This window comes from Schistocerca piceifrons, chromosome 5 (assembly GCF_021461385.2).
Source record: "Schistocerca piceifrons isolate TAMUIC-IGC-003096 chromosome 5, iqSchPice1.1, whole genome shotgun sequence".
In the NCBI taxonomy this organism is placed as follows: domain Eukaryota; kingdom Metazoa; phylum Arthropoda; class Insecta; order Orthoptera; family Acrididae; genus Schistocerca; species Schistocerca piceifrons.
In genome coordinates this window covers 591,342,273-591,362,262 of record NC_060142.1, presented here as the reverse complement: position 1 = coordinate 591,362,262, position 19,990 = coordinate 591,342,273, and the positions used below count along the sequence as shown (strand labels likewise).

Genomic DNA, 19,990 nt, shown 5'->3' with positions numbered 1-19,990 from the left:
CAGACGTAGAAGTAAATGTAGCATAGGATGTGCTCAGTGAAAACAAAAAAACCAGGGAAGTACATTTTCTATGTGTTGCTATCCAGTAGACTGCTTTATTGATAAGTACTGAAATGGGTGGCTTTTGTTTTAAAAACAAAATTTTGGTTCCAGAAGAAAGAAAGATGAAAGCTTAATGTCCCATTGAGGAAGAGTTCAATAAGGATGTGGCACAAGCTCTGATAGCAAAGGATATGACAGGAAATCAGCCCTTGCCTTCTCAAAGTTATGATCTCTGAATATGTGTTAAAATTGTTGGGGAAATGAAAAAACGTAATTTGGATAGCCTATACATATGTGAAACTCACTAAGAAAAACAGACTGGTAAATTTATGTTGAAAACACTTTTTTTTTCAAAATTTGTAGAAGTTTTCTTAATATCATCTGTATGCTAATTTCTATGATTATAATAATACAATAATTATAGTACAGGTATTATCACTGAAGCTGTTTAAATATGATTCTGATGGAACTTGCATCAACTGTAGTATCACAAACTGTGTACAGTTGTTAATGTGGTAACCTTCACCTTTTAGTGTAACGTCAGTCATGACAAGAGGGAGGAATTATGTGCTGAAATTCAGGAGACTAAGGAGGGTAACGTGATAGAGGAATTGCCTTTCATGTTGAACTGTACTTCAAGCTGTAGGGATAGGTGTATTTTCCCAGAACAGAAGATAGTTTCTCAATACGTCATTTAGTTTTATCCCACTGGATTCTGTCACAGGTGCTCAAGGACGCCTTACAAGTAAGCAGCAATCACTGACCGTACTACTAAAAAAATTTGTGAATTATGCCTCCTTTATTGAATGTGATATTTATGATTCTTGTTTGGATTTGTCTCCTGTGCTTTAGTGGCTCTCAGCACACAAGTGCAGAATCACTTAGTCATTTCACCATATGCCCATTTTGAAGGTGGAAGAGTTCTAAGCTGTGATTCAGTCATTCATTTCTGTGTCTGGTCAGTATTGTCAGAACACAGCAACTTTAGTGACTTCGTTATTTGCCTCAGTCAAGTCCTGTGTTGTGCAAGGTTGTTCCAGTAGAGAGCATATGAGCAAGTGATTGGATCTTGGGTTGTTCCACACTCATGGAACATGGCCCATCATCTGGAAGAATGCCCCATTTTTGCATGTTGTTGTTGCAGTGGGAGCATCCTCCCTAAGATGATTTAATGATGGGTAGGGCATTTCATTTCCTGGGGATCTCTCTTGTTTTGCAGGGATATCTGGCAGCAGTTTATTCTTCATCTGGTGATGTGATTAGAGTCTTGTTATTGAATGCAAACGATGAAGCTCTTTCTACATTTCATTCAACAAGCTGCAGCTTGATGATCATGCAGTGGCTGATGGGGGATCATTGATCTGTTTTGCCCTCCCTGCCTTGGTAGCAATAGCCCTTTTGACAGTGGGTGGAACTATTGCTGCTATCATGGAGAGTTTGTCAACTGGAGTTCACTAAAAACATCCTTGCAAGATTTGGACAGTCTAATTTACTGTGGTGTCAACCTCCTTATTGTGAGTATATGCACTCCACAGAAGGGAAGTGAACTGTGCAGCTGACACACACAGAGAAAGAGCAGAAGTTCAAGGGACATGAAAACTATATCTCCAGCTGGTGGCTGTGAGCTTCCCCAAAATATTTTCTTTGCACTGGCCTTCAGCCTGATGTTTGTGGCAATGTTTCATGACTTGCAGAGTACTGTCAAGAGAAACATCCAGATACACCAGTGTTGGACAATGTTGGAATCATTTGCTTTGCCACATTTTCCAGTTCATGCCAAGCTTCTCTATTCCGTAAGTGTAGTGTGCACACATTTTGGGATTTGGCTTTAGATGATTGACCTCATAGTAAAGACCAAGCAACCTAATGAAGTAGGCAACTTTTCTTCCACCTCTCCATATGTCTTCCCTTGGGCAGCCACTGCTGTGTTAACAGCATAGATGAAATGCCAGATGTGTTCTGTAATGGGCTGATCATTATTGTAGATATTAAACAGCATGGGAACAAACAAACTGTATTTATGTCAGCCATTGTGTTTTATGTGCCCTTTGCTCTCCTTACCATGTAGAAAGTAGAATTCTTATGAGGGGTATTAGCTAGTAATCAGTGGTGAACTGTAAATATTCTTAAGAATTTTCTATGGGTGGTAATGTCTTAAGCAGCTGTTAAGTTGACAAAGGCAACTCCAGTAATATTACCCTGTTTGAAACCATTCTCAATATGTTGTGAGAGGTTCAATATCAGATTGTAGCATGATTTTCCAGACTGAAAACCAGCTTTCCTTCAATTATGCTGTTAATTCCATTAAGAATGAGATGTTCGAAGACTGTGATACAGTGGCACAACAATGATAAGCCACAAAAGCTTTTAGGACCATTTGTCTCCTTACCATCCTAAATCAGTGCAATCTCTCAACCTTTCCTGTAGAACATGGAACATAAAGCTTAGCTGTGCACTCATTTATCAGCTTAAGCAGCTGTTGCAGGATGGTCCACCGAACTTCTTCATCTGTTCTACTCAGAGGTGATGGATATCCGGAGCTTTATTCTGTTTCAAAGTGGAGATGGCAGACTCAGTTAATTCGAGGTGGAGGACAATCAGAGATAATTGTTCTCTCATCATGGGATTTGTTCCAATTATTCACATGTACTCCAACCTTTAGTCTTGCCATATGTGAGTAATTGAGCTGCAGTTTGATGTGCTGTTACTGTGGTGAAGTTTCTAGATTTTGATGGGTCACTGCTAAGATTTTTTGGGATATTGTTGGCCTACATACTATTTAACCTTACATCAAGATTCTGTACCAGTGAGATCCACTTAGTTGTTCAGTGTGACGGGATGTTTTGCAACAACTCCTCACCAGCCTGGATAGTGTCATCAGCAAATGGATCTGTCTCAAAAATATTGTTGTAGTAGTATATGAGCCGTTTGCTATCATCAGTCAGCTATTGTATATAGCTTGTTCTGCAAAATCTTGGGATGGTCCTTCTTAAAACACTGTTTATGTATATAATGAGTGTCTCATACATCATAGGTTGCAGTGAGATCTTGGCAACTTCTATATCGAGTTCACTAATGAACTTTTCCCAGTTGAGCTTCTGAAAATTAAAATTTTGCATGTAAGGCACTGCCTCTTGCTCTGTAGTGGCATTCGCTCTGCAGATCACAAGCCTACACTGGATAGAGGGGCTTAGCCATCACCTTCAACCAACTGCCAGCATCTTTGTATGGTGCAAAAATGTTTTCTGCGTTGTAGCTTGTAGCCTCTCTTTGACTGACCACTACTGAATAATGCTGGAAGCTTTAGGTTACGGATTAGTTGCGGATCATGAGTCTCTTCACAGGTTTCCAGTTTCCCCAAGGTGTACTTTTACAATTTTATTCACCAAGGATGAAGTTTATGTCCTGGTAGCTGAAGTTTGTGGCTTCTTTATAAATGAACCATGGACCTTGCCGTTGGTGGGGAGGCTTGCGTGCCTCAGCGATACAGATAGCCGTACCGTAGGTACAACCACAACGGAGGGGTATCTGTTGAGAGACCAGACAAACGTATGGTTCCTGAAGAGGGGCAGCAGGCTTTTCAGTAGTTGCAAGGGCAACAGTCTGGATGATTGACTGATCTGGCCTTGTAACACTAAACAAAACGGCCTTGCTGTGCTGGTACTGCGAACGGCTGAAAGCAAGGGGAAACTACGGCCGTAATTTTTCCCGAGGGCATGCAGCTTTACTGTATGATTAAATTATGATGGCATCCTCTTGGGTAAAATATTCCGGAGGTAAAATAGTCCCCCATTCGGATCTCCGGGCGGGGACGACTCAAGAGGATGTCGTTATCAGGAGAAAGAAAACTGGCGTTCTACGGATCGGAGCGTGGAATGTCAGATCCCTTAATCGGGCAGGTAGGTTAGAAAATTTAAAAAGGGAAATGGATAGGTTGAAGTTAGATATAGTGGGAATTAGTGAAGTTCGGTGGCAGGAGGAACAAGACTTCTGGTCGGGTGACTACAGGGTTATAAACACAAAATCAAATAGGGGTAATGCAGGAGTAGGTTTAATAATGAATAGGAAAATAGGAATGCAGGTAAGCTACTACAAACAGCATAGTGAACGCATTATTGTGGCCAAGATAGATACGAATCCCACACCTACTACAGTAGTACAAATTTATATGCCAACCAGCTCAGCAGATGACGAAGAGATTGAAGAAATGTACGATGAAATAAAAGAAATTATTCAGATAGTGAAAGGAGATGAAAATTTAATAGTCATGGGTGACTGGAATTCGAGTGTAGGAAAAGGGAGAGAAGGAAACGTAGTAGGTGGATATGGATTGGGGGTAAGAAACAAAAGAGGAAGCCGCCTGGTAGAATTTTGCACAGAGCACAACTTAATCATAACTAACACTTGGTTTAAGAATCATGAAAGAAGGTTGTATACATGGAAGAATCCTGGAGATACTAAAAGCTATCAGATAGATTATATAATGGTAAGACAGAGATTTAGGAACCAGGTTTTAAATTGTAAGACGTTTCCAGGGGCAGATGTGGACTGTGACCACAATCTATTGGTTATGACCTGTAGATTAAAACTGAAGAAACTGCAAAAAGGTGGGAATTCAAGGAGATGGGACCTGGATAAACTGAAAGAACCAGAGGTTGTACAGAGTTTCAGGGAGAGCATAAGGGAACAATTGACAGGAATGGAGGAAAGAAATACAGTAGAAGAAGAATGGGTAGCTTTGAGGGATGAAGTAGTGAAGGCAGCAGAGGATCAAGTAGGTAAAAAGACGAGGGCTAGTAGAAATCCTTGGGTAACACTAGAAATATTGAATTTAATTGATGAAAGGAGAAAATATAAAAATGCAGTAAATGAAGCAGGCAAAAAGGAATACAAACGTCTCAAAAATGAGATCGACAGGAAGTGCAAAATGGCTAAGCAGTGATGGCTAGAGGACAAATGTAAGGATGTAGAGGCTTATCTCACTAGGGGTAAGATAGATACTGCCTACAGGAAAATTAAAGAAACCTTTGGAGACGAGAACCACTTGTATGGACATCAAGAGCTCAGATGGAAACCCAGTTCCAAGCAAAGAAGGGAAAGCAGAAAGGTGGAAGTAGTATATAGAGGATCTATACAAGGGCGATGTACTTGAGGACAATATTATGGAAATGGAAGAGGATGTAGATGAAGATGAAATGGGAGATACGATACTGCGTGAAGAGTTTGACAGAGCACTGAAAGACCTGAGTTGAAACAAGGCCCCCCGGAGTAGACAACATTCCATTAGAACTAATGACGGCCTTGGGAGAGCCAGTCCTGACAAAACTCTACTATCTGGTGAGCAAGATGTATGAAACAGGTGAAATACCCTCAGACTTCAAGAAGAATATAATAATTCCAATCCCAAAGAAAGCAGGTGTTGACAGATGTGAAAATTACCGAACAATCAGTTTAATAAGCTACAGCTGCAAAATACTAACACGAATTCTTTACAGACGAATGGAAAAACTAGTAGAAGCCGACCTTGGGAAAATCAGTTTGGATTTCGTAGAAATACTGGAACACATGAGGCAATACTGACCTTACGACTTATCTTAGAAGAAAGATTAAGGAAAGGCAAACCTACGTTTCTAGCATTTGTAGACTCAGAGAAAGCTTTTGACAATGTTGACTAGAATACTCTCTTTCAAATTCTAAAGGTGGCAGGGGTAAAATACAGGGAGCAAAAGGCTATTTACAATTTGTACAGAAACCAGATCGCAGTTATGAGAGTTGAGGGGCATGAAAGGGAAGCAGTGGTTGGGAAGGCAGTAAGACAGGGTTGTAGCCTCTCCCCGATGTTGTTCAATCTGTATATTGAGCAAGCAGTAAAGGAAACAAAAGAAAAATTTGGAGTAGGTATTAAAATCCATGGAGAAGAAATAAAAACTTTGAGGTTCGCCGATGACATTGTAATTCTGTCAGAGACAGCAAAGGACTTGGAAGAGCAGTTGAACGGAATGGACAGTGTCTTGAGAGGAGTCTATAAGATGAACATCAACAAAAGCAAAACGAGGATAATGGAATGTAGTGGAATTAAGTTGGGTGATGCTGAGGGAATTAGATTAGGAGATGAGACATTTAAAGTAGTAAAGGAGTTTTGCTATTTGGGGAGCAAAATAACTGATGATGGTCGAAGTAGAGAGGATATAAAATGTAGACTGGCAATGGCAAGGAAAGCATTTCTGAAGAAGAGAAATTTGTTAACATCGAGTATAGATTTAAGTGTCAGGAAGTCTTTTCTGAAAGTATTTGTATGGAGTGTAGCCATGTATGGAAGTGAAACATGGACGATAAATAGTTTGGACAAGAAGAGAATAGAAGCTTTCGAAATGTGGTGCTATAGAAGAATGCTGAAGATTAGATGTGTAGATCACATAACTAATGAGGAAGTATTGAATAGGATTGGGGAGAAGAGAAGTTTGTGGCACAACTTGACCAGAAGAAGGGATCGGTTGGTAGGACATTTTCTGAGGCATCAAGGGATCACCAATTTAGTATTGGAGGGCAGCGTGGAGGGTAAAAATCGTAGAGGGAGACCAAGAGATGAATACACTAAGCAGATTCAGAAGGATGTAGGTTGCAGTAGGTACTGGGAGATGAAGCAGCTTGCACAGGATAGAGTAGCATGGAGACCTGCATCAAACCAGTCTCAGGACTGAAGACCACAACAACAACAATATAAATGAAGTTGACACTGGAAGCCTCATATGTAAAAGTTGCACAGAATACTGGCATACGTACTGAAAGAATCTCGATCTTAGCCGTTTCAGTCATTGAGGTTGATGTGATAGCCAAGTTCGCTGTCCCTCAACATTTATTGAGATAACAAGTGGTTGTCAACAGTACTATTTAGATTATAATACTTCTTCTGTGGTGATCAGTGTTAGAAGAATCAACCACTGCTAATAAGCAGTGCTGACCAGTCTTAATTGTACTGATTTTTCATGTTGTAATGTAAACAATCATCCCAGGGGCTGCCTCTGTGCACCCCTAAGCTGCGATAATTTTTTGAAACAGCAATTCATTGATAGATTTGCATGTTTCAAACTGGATGTATGTATACCCATAGGGGTGGTGCAGATGAATGAAGAGGTGCACAGCCCTACATCACTCTTTGCGAGACACATTGGGAAATGTATAAGGGTTCCATTCTATCATTCATAGTCATCATATATTCATTAAAAATTATTCCATTCCATTGTGGCAGGATGCTGCAGCAACCAGTATCAAATTATTTCAGAATAAAAACAGTCTTAGTGCAAAATTATTTAATGTCAATGACACGTTTTATCCTCTTAGGGAATCATCAGATTCTTTATAAAAACAAGAAACCAATCAGTTAGTAACAAAAGAAGGAAGGGGCTTGGTCCTATCTTGCATGACTATGCAAGTAAAATGGACAAAAAGTAATTGAAAATCATGCAAAAGTGTCATAGCTGGATATGAAACCCATCCGTCATATAGCCATATAAAAGGGAAAATGGATGCAACAGTAACTGGATGTGTAATCCATTTGTCATGAAAACACACAAAATGTATGGTGTACCTAGTCAAAAGAAAATAAAACTGCCAGTGTATCATCGAGAAGGTACAGGAAGGTGGTGGAATAATTTCACAGACTAATGCATGTTACCTTGAACACACTAACTGACATCACCAGAGTAGTACAAAATAGGGCCATGCATACAAAGTTTGAGCCACATGCAGCACAGTGTCCCTTTGGTGTGCACACAACTGCTACTGTGACTGATCAGCATGCAAATACTGTGTTTAATGTGGCAAGAGGTGCCCAGGTAGCGTACATGACTGGCATAGGGCACATTTATGAATTGTAAAAACTACATAAACCTAATAATTAAGATAATATAAGCAAACCATTGCAACCTCATGAAGCCAAAAGTATTTCAAGGTACTCCTATATAAAACAGAATAATTAAGTAAAATGAAGACATAAAATAGCAAGTCAGAATATGTCATTAAAACTGTCATACAGAGTAAAATAGCTAAATTTTAGAATAGTTGCACAGTGTATGTATACGATACCAACAACCCAAACATCAGGACATCAGGAACAAGGGCAGTCATGAGCATTACAGACTATTGACAAAGACATATTTCTAATCATTAGAAGAAAAAGGTAAGTTAAAGAATATAAAAAAGTTGTCAACTATGACAAAATTAATTCATTAATAAGCCCCCCTTTGAAATATAATACCCCTGATGTCATACACAACGAAACAAACAAGTTAAAAATTAGGTTGTCAGCAAAATAAAAGGTATTGTAGCAGTATTGACATTAAAAAATTCTGCAATCAAGACTGTGAAATATATTCATTACATTGTAGGTTCAGCATTTCTGAATGATTTTCACTGATAGAACTTCATGTCACTGGATTTTTATCAATTGCATTCTTAGAGACTCCATTCATTTAATTTCAGGGAGTTCAGTTCTGTTGGTATATAGCCTACAGCAGGGTAAGCCATAGTCCTCCATCAAATCTCTTACATTTGTGTGTGTGTGTGTGTGTGTGTGTGTGTGTGTGTGTGTGTGTGAATGGGTGGCGGGGTGGGGGGTAGTGGTAATCAGTCTTCTGACTTGTTAGATGACTTCCTCTCCTCTCCTGTACCGAATTCTTCTACATGCATACTTTTCAAGCTGCTGTGAAGTGCATGGCAGAAGGTTTTTACCATTGTACCACATGGTAAGGTTCACATGTGCTCTTGGTGGAGGTGTACTGTTTAAAAGCCTATTTGCATACTATAATTACTCTAATCTTGTCTTCACAGTCCAAATGGGCCCACACTTGGGGGGGCTGTAGTATATTCCTAAATCCTTCGTTTACTACTGGTTCTTGAAAATTCGTCAGTAGACTTTTGAGGTATAATTTGTGTCCGTCTACAAGCATGTGCCAGTGCAGGATTTTCAAGATTTCCATGACACACTCCCATTAGTCATAAAAAATTGTGGGTATTTTCGCATCTTTCTTTCTATATGTGCAGTATTGCTTATTAGTACTATTTAATATTTGATATTGAGGAATATTCTGAGATAAGATGGACAAGTATTTTGTAAGCAATCGTAGTTGTGAACAATCTGTATTTTACCAGTATCCTACCAATGAACCAAAGCCTGCAACCTACTTTAACTACAATTGAGCCTGTGTGATACTCAGTTTTGTATCTGCAAAAATTGCTTCACCCAGGTATTTGTACAAGTTGACTGATTCCAATCATGAATCATCATTTCTGTACATTTGAACCAAGTGGTCAATATTTCGACAACTTTAAAATCATATTCTACTTCTGTTGATGACTCTCCATATGAAATACAGGGCTATTACAAATGATTGAAGCGATTTCATAAATTCACTGTAGCTCCATTCATTGACATATGGTCACGACACACTACAGATACGTAGAAAAACTCATAAAGTTTTGTTCGGCTGAAGCCGCACTTCAGGTTTCTGCCGCCAGAGCACTCGAGAGCGCAGTGAGACAAAATGGCGACAGGAGCCGAGAAAGCGTATGTCGTGCTTGAAATGCATTCACATCAGTCAGTCATAACAGTGCAACGACACTTCAGGACGAAGTTCAACAAAGATCCACCAACTGCTAACTCCATTCGGCGATGGTATGCGCAGTTTAAAGCTTCTGGATGCCTCTGTAAGGGAAATCAACGGGTCGGCCTGCAGTGAGCAAAGAAACGGTTGAACGCGTGTGGGCAAGTTTCACGCATAGTGATGTGAAAGATTCAGTGTTTAAACCTCCTCTACCAAGAAACGTGCCAGAACTGCAAGCTCGCATCAACAATGCTTTCGAACTCATTGATGGGGACATGCTGCGCCGAGTGTGGGAGGAACTTGATTATCGGCTTGGTGTCTGCCGAATCACTAAAGGGGCACATATCGAACATTTGTGAATGCCTAAAAAAACTTTTTGAGTTTTTGTATGTGTGTGCAAAGCATTGTGAAAATATCTCAAATAATAAAGTTATTGTAGAGCTGTGAAATCGCTTCAGTCATTTGTAATAACCCTGTATATGCTTTATTCTCCCTCCCAATTAAACCTCAATCCAGTAATAAATTTCATATGTAGCTCCATTTGATTGTTGTCTTGTTAATAAGAGTGTTGGTGTAATATTGTGTTGAATGCTTTTCAAAGGTGAAGATACACTACTTCTACCCAACTGCCTAGATCCATGACTTTCAGTGTGTCATATGAGAAATTTGTAAGCCGGGTTTTGTACTGTCGATTTTTTTCAAAATCCTTGCTGGTTGGCATGGAATAGGTAAATCTGTTTTGGGCAACTCCTCATGTTTGAGCTTAGAATATGTTCTAAGGTTCTACAACAGATGGTTATCACTGAAACCAGACAGCAGTTTCCTCCCTCTAGAGGGATCCGTCCTAACCACCCAGAATCCCAAATCCTTCACCCTGTTCAGATTCAGTGATGCTGTCTTCTAAATCTGGATTGAGAATGGGGACAGCCTCTTCACATTCCTCCAGAACCTTAACACATTCTCTCCCATTTGCTTCACCTAGTTGTCCTCAACCCAGCAAGCTACTTTCCTCAGTGTTGATCTCCACCTCAAGGATGGCTACTTCAGAACCTCTGTCCATATCAAACCTGCCAACCACCAGCAATACTGTTGACAGATGCCAGGCATTCCAAACAAAGGAGTCTGTTCCATACAGCCTAGCCACCCATAACTGTCACATCTGTAGTGAGAGCAGTCCCCCTCCAAATATTTCAAGAGTCTCGCTGAGGACTTCACAAGCCAAAATTACTCACTCAACCTTGTTCAGAAACAGATCTCCCATGCCTTGTTTCTCCAGTCACCTACCATCTCCCACATATCCACGATCTGGCCACAAATGACCACTTGCCTTCTGACCCAGTACCACATTATACAGGATCAACTGAATCACGTGGAGGGTACAAATGGTACTCAAACTCTTGTCTATGTTTCAAAAAAAGATACCTATATACTCACACAGACTGTATATCTTGGGCTCCAGGATGCATGATTGCTGACTTGGATCTAAGGTACTCTGTAACGCTTGCTTGTGGCTCATCCTTCGGCAGGACAATAGTGTGCTGACCTCAAAGCAGTTTTCTACTGCTCATTATATATTTTTGAGTCGAGGTATAACAAAAAGAATTAAGATAATGAAAATGAGATGGGTGGGACATGTAGCCGGTTGACTAGATAGAAGACAGACCAAGAAAATTTTTGTTTAATTTCAGGAGATAAGAAAAGACCAAGACGACAACCTGACGCAAACTGAGTTAATGACGTTAGAAAACATGCAGGAAGAACATGGGTGTGTAGAGTAAAAGATCATAATGTGCGAAAAAGTCTCTTGAGAAGATCTCCATTCAGCGACATATGTAAAATGGCTGATGATGACACTGATGAGTACAATCTTGAGACTACAGATGTTAATGATTGTGTATTTAATACTGATGCAGCATAATAATCTAGGATGAATGAAAACTGAGGAAAACTAGAGATGTTAAGCATGGGGAACGCAGCATTCATTGTCACCCCAGTGGGTGCAATTTCTGTCTGTGTTCTTTCATGACTATTGTATAGTGTGTAAAAATTTTTCCAGTAATTTACATTAGAAAAACAGTGCTCAATAAGGAGAAGTGGCTGTCAACAATAAATAAGTGTGCTGAATAGTCTCTTATGATGCGTTTAGCTCCCACTGTAATCTGTGTACTCAAATTATTTGGAGCTTTGTGGCTCTAGCTAATAAATCTCTGTTTCCAACTGTGCAATGCCTCGGGTGATAAGGCTATTAAATTTGAAACCAGAAACTTTGGTCAGTAATTCTTTGCTTGCTGTACTGAGTCATTTAACTGAACAGAAGTTGTTAACTGCCTATAAATTTGTTCTTCGTAAAACATCCTCCACAGAGAAAGCAATGCAAGACCTCAAACATGAAGTGCTGGCAGAGCTAAATAATAAAAACTGTAGTGTTGGTATATTTTGTGCCCTTGCCAAAGCGTTATATTGTGTGAGTCACAAAATTCTACTTGACAAACTGAAGTGTTATGGCATTAATGGCATAGCACCCATCATGTATGGATAATAGAAAGCAGAAGGCCTCACTGACAGACTATCAAGGAATGAAACTGATGTGAGAATGGGATAACATTTAGTTGTCTGCCTGTGTGCTGTGCACTCAAGTTTAGTGAGCTACTGTTCATATAACAGTTTGTGCTTGTCGTTTTGCATTGTTTGTCATATCAGCTTCAGTGTCGTCTAAAAGTCACCGGAGTCAAATGAAAACTTTAAAAGCATAATTAAAAATCAATATTTTGCACCATTGTTCTGTGAGTTGGCAGTAGCATTACCAGTGATACAAGGAATGCTCTACAGGCAGCAGACTACTACAGACCAGGGAAACACGGCCTCAATACCGGTTCAAAATAGCTGACCTACCTGCGACATGCGTCAAGGAAGAACAGCATTCGAACCTATTGAAATCCATCGGTGAATGAAGGTCCAATATGGTGATGCACATTTATTACTGCAGCAAGTGGATGAGTGGAGAAGAATGTTCAGAAGTGGTGTGACTTCCGTGACAGATGCTCAGTACCCAGGTCAGGCAAACTGCATTGTGACAACAGGATCTAATGCAGCATTTGAAGTGATTGTGATGGAAAATCACCATGCAACAATGGATGAAATAACCACAAATGTGAACATTATGTGTGGTTCAGCACATCAGGTCATTCGTGAAGTGTTCAAGTTTCACAAAGTGTATGTAAGACGGGTACCGCAGGAGCTCATTCGAGAACTGAAACGGCAACATGTTGATGTCTGGGAAGAGCTTTTGCAGCGTTTTGGAGCAGGTGATGGCTTCTTTGCAAGAACTGTTACAAGCGATGAAATCTGTGTACTATCACCAACCCGAAACAAAGAGAGCAAGCCAGGAATGGTGTCATTCCTTATCACCAAAACACAAGAAGTTCTGGATGTAGCTATCTGGAGGGGTGGTTTTGTTGACTCTCTTTTGGGATGAAAGGTGTATTGTCTTAGAACACCATTACCAGTGTGTTATATTCCAATATGTTAAAAAGTCTGCTTTGGCCCGGAATAAAATCAAACTGACATGGACTTCTGATTACAGATATCATTTTGCAACACGACATTGCTCAACTTCGTGCTATCTATGCAACACCTGCAACGGTCGATGACCTGCACTTTGGTACTCTGTATTCACTAGATCTCACACCGAGTGATTATCACATGTTTGGACCACTCAAAGAGCGATGGAAGGAAATAAATTTCATCCCAATGAAGAAGTGCAGCAGATGGTGCATACGTGGCTGCGTAGAAAACCAAAAGAATTTCCTCCCTCCCTCCCTCCCTCCCTCCCTCCCTCCCTCCCTCCCTCCTCCTCCAACGAATCTGTTTGCTTCCTGTGTGTTGCAGGAAGTGTGTTGAACAACAGAAAGACTGTTGAAAAATGATACACTTGTCTTCCACTTTTGTTCAATAAAAAATGAAAAAAATACTTAAAGTTTTCATTTAACCTCCCTCTTATTTTGAGTGTATCGTAGTTTTAGTAGTATGGATTTGTGCCACCTGAAATGACACATTCAGGCCATTTGAAAGTTGTAGACCAACCAGCTGGTAGACATCAGGGCTTGTTTTCATCTGTATTGTTTACCTTTTGTTTTCATTTGAATTGTATTAATAGGATGGATAGGTAGCATGCACGCTATGTATGGATCCAGAAGAAGATGGCCATAGTTCGCAAATAGCTGAAGATGCTGTTGGTGGCTGTCAGCTCTCTGCAAGCTGTTGCCTCAGGGTGTAATAGCATCTGAGAAACTGGAACATCAAATGGGACACCTCAGGTGTTACCCATTTCGGCCGCAGGCTCAGCTGCTGAGGCACTTTCCAGCATTTCCAACATTTGGCAACGTTGCTTGCCATAGAGTGAATGATAGGTTATAGTGCTTTTGTGTTGCTCGTGGTGGAGAGTCAGTGCGTGAACTGGGCAACTGGCTTCACTCATTCACCCTGTGAGTGGACAAGTGGCTACACTTCAGCAAGATCTGAGCAGGCATGTGGGAGGGGGAGGGGGGTTGTTAGTTATCGGGAACTCCCAATGTTAAGCAAGTTATGGAATTCCTTAGGGAAATAGTGTCCAGGATTGGAAAGAATTCCATTGTATGCTCATATGTCTGCCAGGTGGCCTCATCTGAGATGCAGAGGCAGGGCTTCAGTGATGGCTCACATCGTGGTTAGTGATCCCTGTCGCTTTGGTTCTGAGGTCATCCTCAGTTTTTATGGACAACTGGGGAGGTGATGAAGACTGCTGGCCTTGCTCACAGAATGTGAACAGAGTTTACAATATGCAGTATAGTACCCGGAACTGATTTGGTCCTTTGGTTTGGAGCTGACTGGAGAGACCGAGCCAGAGGCTCCATCGATTCGTTGTCAGTCTTGGCTGCAGATTTCTGGGCCCACATGATGGGATAGAGCACTGAAGGACTCCTTTTGGTAGGTCAGTGGTGCACTACACTGAAGAAGCAACTATTCGGTTAGCAGCGTATTTGGGCAGTGCAATTATGGGCTTTTTAGGCTAGACAGTTTGAGGTCATCTGATGAACACTCTCCAATTGATACACAGAGAATGAAATCAGATCTCGTACAAAGTAAAGACACTATGAATGTTAAAATTTTGGCAATAAATCGTTGAAGCATTTGTAATAAAGTCCTGAATTTACAACTGCTCAGGAAACCTATCATATTCAGTTATACTAGAGTGAGTCAGATATAAGCCAGATTTTTTTTTTATATGACTGTATTTAACCTTCAGAAAAATTCATACACAGGAACTTATTTTTCTATATAGTCTCCTGCATGGGAAACACATTTTTCCCATGGATAAACAATTTCTTGATCCTGTTTTTGTGAACTGAATGTGGCTGTGACAGCAGCCTGTTGCACACAAACACTTTAATAACATCATGAAATCTATGTCCTCCAAGTGCTTCCTTTAGAGGTTCAAACAAATGAAAATTATGGGGTGATAAGCCTGGGCTACAGGTAGGATGTTTTAGTGAGGTCCAGAACAATTCTTGAAAATTTTGTGCTCTGCAGTGAAAAGAGGCATCCATCATGTGAAAACTTTCCAAAATCCAAGATTATCAGTAATGATTGCCTGAGCACTACCATAGCTTATGGTACCTCAGTAGCAATTTCAGCAACTGTTATTCAGCAATTATCTTCAGTAAGCTGGCTGACAGCATGAATATTCTCCTCAGTCCTGCTGATCCTCAGACTCCGTCAGCAAGTTGAAGTCACAAGAGATTTTTCCTCAGAAAAACTGTTTGTGCCATCCGTACACTTGAGTCTTTCTCAGGGTGTTACTCCCAAACTGTGCTACAAGCCTTTTCTAAATTTCAGGTGCTTTTTACGCATGAAACTTAATTAAATAATATGTTGTGCAGCAAGTGATGCTACCTCTTGCTCTGACACTGTGCTTCTGTCTAAAGAAATGTTATGAAAATGTTTTAGCTGCATAGGACAATCACTGGGAACAAAAGCAACAGTGAGCAGAGATCATACTGCTCTCCAATTACAATAAAACATGTGAAACAAAAAGTCCAGTTTATATTTGGTTCACCCTTGTGCTTGGAACTGAAAGTGGTTGAAACCTGAAGTACAAAGGTCTGAAATATTTAATGAAGGATGGAAAGTACATTCAAAAGATGAGTTAAACACAGGTGGGCGAGTGTTTTTTTTTCCTGTTGACGAAAATATTGTGTCTGTTGAAGTCAAAATAGGGCCAGATTGTAAATTTATCGGGATGCGCCTAACTGACCTAGGGGAACTCAAGTTAATCAGTTACAGAATCGTTCAAAGAAAGTCTACACTCAGTAGTGCAGAAGTACCCCAGCCATGCAATATTATTTGGCTGGCAACATTAACCTATCAAGTATAGACTAGGACATCTATGGATTCATTAGAGGTGGTACAGTTAATCTTGTGAAGTAGATCTGAACACATTTTCTAAGAACTAACTTGAGCTACTAGTTTGACAATGCATTGGCATTGGAAATATTTAGACCTTGTAGTTACAAACATGTCTGACCATAACCAACCATGTTAGTACAGAGACAGGGACTAGTGATCATGATGTCATCATAGAGATGTCTGTTACTAACATTAATAAATCCATGAAGAAGGCTAGGAAAGTTTTTATGCTGGAAAGAGTAGATAAGCAGTTATTAGCATCCTACTTAGGCAATCATCTAGTTCCATTATGACAGATGTAGAGGAATTTATGCAAAAGTTTAAACTGATTGTAAATTGTGCTCCGGAGAAGACTGTGCCAATTAATTGTGTTAAGGATGGAAAAGACCTACCGTGGTTTAATAACAAAATTCATGAAATGCTGAGGAAGCAGAAGTTGTTGCACATTTAGTTCAAAATGCAGAAATTCTGACGAACAAAAGTTGGTAGAGATTTGTTCATAAATAAACAGATCAATGTGCGAAGCACACTACTACCTCCACCACCATACATGAGTGGAAGATCTTGCTGAGAACCTGAGAAAATTCTGGCCCGTTGTAAAACCTCTGAGCAGTCTCAAGGCTTCTAATCAATCAGTTATCAGACAGTCTGCTGTGGCAACAAAAGACAGTAAAAGGGATGAAGTTTTCAGTTTTGCATTTTAAAAAATCAATTCATGCAAGAGCAAGAGAATTGTACAGTCATACCATTGTTTAACTGCTGCACAGACTCCTGTATGTGGGATACAGAAATAGGCAACCTTGGTGTTGAGAAGCAGCTGAGAGGTGGAAACAAATATTTCGTCAAGTCAAAATGGAATCTGAATTCGGTTTTACAGAGAGGACTTTTCAGATTTTTCTCTCTTCTTGCCTTTTATTTGTAATGAATAATATTTTGTTGCAAAGCCCCCAAGTGAATGGAAAGGAACACAGGTGTGTCCTGGTGAAAGAAGGGTAAAAGAGCAGACCTGCAAAATTACAGACCAGTATAATTAACATCAGTTTGCTGCAGAATTGTTAGACATGTCCTAAATTTGAATATAATTTCCTTTGCACAGAGAAGCTTCCATCCATAAATCTGCATGGATTGGGAAAGCATCACTCGTGGGGAAACTTGGTTTGCCATATGATGTCCTGCAAATCATAGACGAAGGGCAAGAAGCAGTTTCCATATTCCTAGATTTCTCGAAAGCATTTGACACAGTGCCTCATTACAGACTCTTAACGAAGCTCAGAGTATAAGGAATAGGATCCAGAAATGTGAGTGGCTTGAAGACTTCTTAAGCAACAAAAACTAGCATGTTGTCTTAGATGGCAAGTGTTCATCAGGGATGAGAGTGTCATCGAGAGTGCCCCAAACAAATGTGATAGGATCACTTGTTTATTATATACATAAATTATCTGATATACTGAGTAAGCAGCAATCTCTGACTGTTCGCTGATGACACTGTAGTGTATGGGAAATTATCATCATGGTGCGACTGTAGTAGAATACATGATGACTTGGACAGAATTTATATTTGATGTGATGAATGGCAGCTTGCTCTAAATGTAGAAAAATGTAAGTTAATTGAGGTGAGTAGCAAAAATAAACCTTTAATTTTCAAATATATTATCAGTGGTGTGGTCCTTTACTCAGTCACAGAAATTAAATATCTAAGTGTAATCAATTAAAACCTACTCGGTTTACAAGCCACATCATTTTGAATAAAACACTCGAGCTTTCGATGGCTCTCTCTGCTATCATCATCAGGAGTTGAAATCACTGACCGTCATGACGGGCATGGTTTTCTGTGTACATAGAAGTAATGGCAACGTCTGGAACCTTCCAGATAGGGCCAGAGTAGAACATGTGCGGAAGGCAAGTTGGGCAGCTCCTAGCAGCTCTGCCGTACCACAGAATTGAATGACATTCCTTGTCCACGTGGCTGGTGCCACATTGGAAAATGCCACTCCCATGTCCCTACAACATCAAGTGTTTATCTTTGCTTTTGCTCAATGTCCAAAGCCGGACTCCATGCCCTGCTAAGTGTGTCACCCTGGTCTCTGTGAAAATTGTTGCTGTTTATTCTTACTTTGGCTGCTTCTTTGATAAAAGACTACCACTGCAATGTTGTTTGAGCCAAAACTCTCATTTATTCAAACTTAGTTTTATGCCTGTTTTCTAGGCAATGTTCAGCCATGGCCAACTTCTCAAGTTCCCTTTGTTTAATATTTTATGAGTAGAATGTTCTGCACAACACTCGGCAACATTGTGAATGGTTTGACCTATGTAAATGCCACCACATTCACACAGAACACCATACATGCCAGAAATTCAGAGACCTGTGTTATCTTTAACGAGGCCTAATGTACCCCTTATCTTGCAGGCAGACCGGAACACTGGTTTCAATCCATGCCTCTTCAGCACATGCCCTGTCTTGCCAATAGTGAATCAGCGGAAGAGGCCAAGCTGGCTGCATTTCTTCCATGCCATGGAACTCTCATTAGTAACTTGTTCTACTTATTATCAGACTATCTAGATTAAGGAATAGAAAAGTTCTGCTAACTACATAGTAGGTAGGAGTGTTTGCTGTAAAGCTGTGTGAAAAGTAGTAATGTACTGTAAATAGGATTCAGCATTGACAGACATGGGTAAACATTTTCTTGAAAAAATACCATTGTAAATATTAATCTAACAGTAGGATACACAAAGCTGCCACTTAGTGTAGTTAAGGCTGCAGTAGTTTCTTTCAAAGTGATAGCTTTCTTTCAGATTTACTTGACTAAATTTAGCTGGCATAAACACGAATAACATGAAGTAGTAAGCCCTAGAGTGGTAGATTACTGTCAATACAGGTAAGTTTCCATGATTACTTTGTCTGTTTTTCACGTATACTATGACTTGTTCCACATTCCTGAGGGCTCTCCTGGGAACTACAAAATATGACGGGTGGCTGGATGGATGGATGAATTAATTAATTAATTAATTAATTAATTTCTAAATTGGTTGTAGCTTATGCTCATAAATATGGTTCCATACAATTAAATATTAAATCATGTAATGTGTCTTATCTCCTAGGTTGCAAGAAAAAGAGTACATGCAGATTGTAAACATATACAAGAAAGATCGTTCGGCTCAGACATTTTTATCAGCTTACAATTACGATGATATTGCAGTTGCTGTATTAAACAGAAATTCTACAAGTGTATGGGGAATTTCGCCTCCAGATCAGCAGCGACTTATTGATGAAGTTTCAGAAGGTGAGCTTCAGACTTTTTTCCAATATATCTGCAGTTTTCATTTTAAAATTGTTGTCATGATATTTGATTACTTACATGTAATTTATAGGTCATTGCTCAACAAATTACTTACTTATCTTTATGGCCTGTGACTGTTTTCACTTAAATGTCGCTAGTAGTATGCTTAAGAAGTTTTGGAACTGAGAGTCCTTCATGAGTCATTCGGAAATAAGAAGGTGAGATTTGGTTAAATTCCCAGTTCATTGTTAAGTTTCAATATGTCAGTGAGTTTAATCTCTTAATAGTTGTTTGTAAGATTTCTGTGAATTTATTTGGACGTGAACTGTAAATATGGTGAGGTGATGTCCTTAGTAAAATATGGATAATGGAAGGAATGAAGGTAGCAACTCAAGTGTATAGCTGATGCATCAAATTATCGATAAGTGTATAAATGAGACCAAGAATGTTGCAGACCTTTCTTAAAAATTATTCTACACAATTAACAGGATACACATACACATACATACATACACACTCACATCTGCACGGCTAGGTTTTTCTGACATTGCAGCTTCACTAGGGTGACAGGTATGACAGGTGAAATGGGTGAGGGGAGAAAATAATTGCAGATCAGGAGGGAGT

General features: G+C 39.8%; 1 protein-coding gene across 1 annotated transcript in view; it reads left to right on the top strand.

Moving 5' to 3' along the window:
* LOC124799297 (piezo-type mechanosensitive ion channel component) overlaps nt 1-19,990 on the top strand; it is a 715,678-nt gene that overhangs the window by 663,063 nt on the left and 32,625 nt on the right. Inside the window, exon 43 of the mRNA XM_047262884.1 lies at nt 19,188-19,369. Coding sequence (XP_047118840.1) covers nt 19,188-19,369 — 182 coding nt within the window. The remainder of the gene's footprint in view (nt 1-19,187; nt 19,370-19,990) is intronic.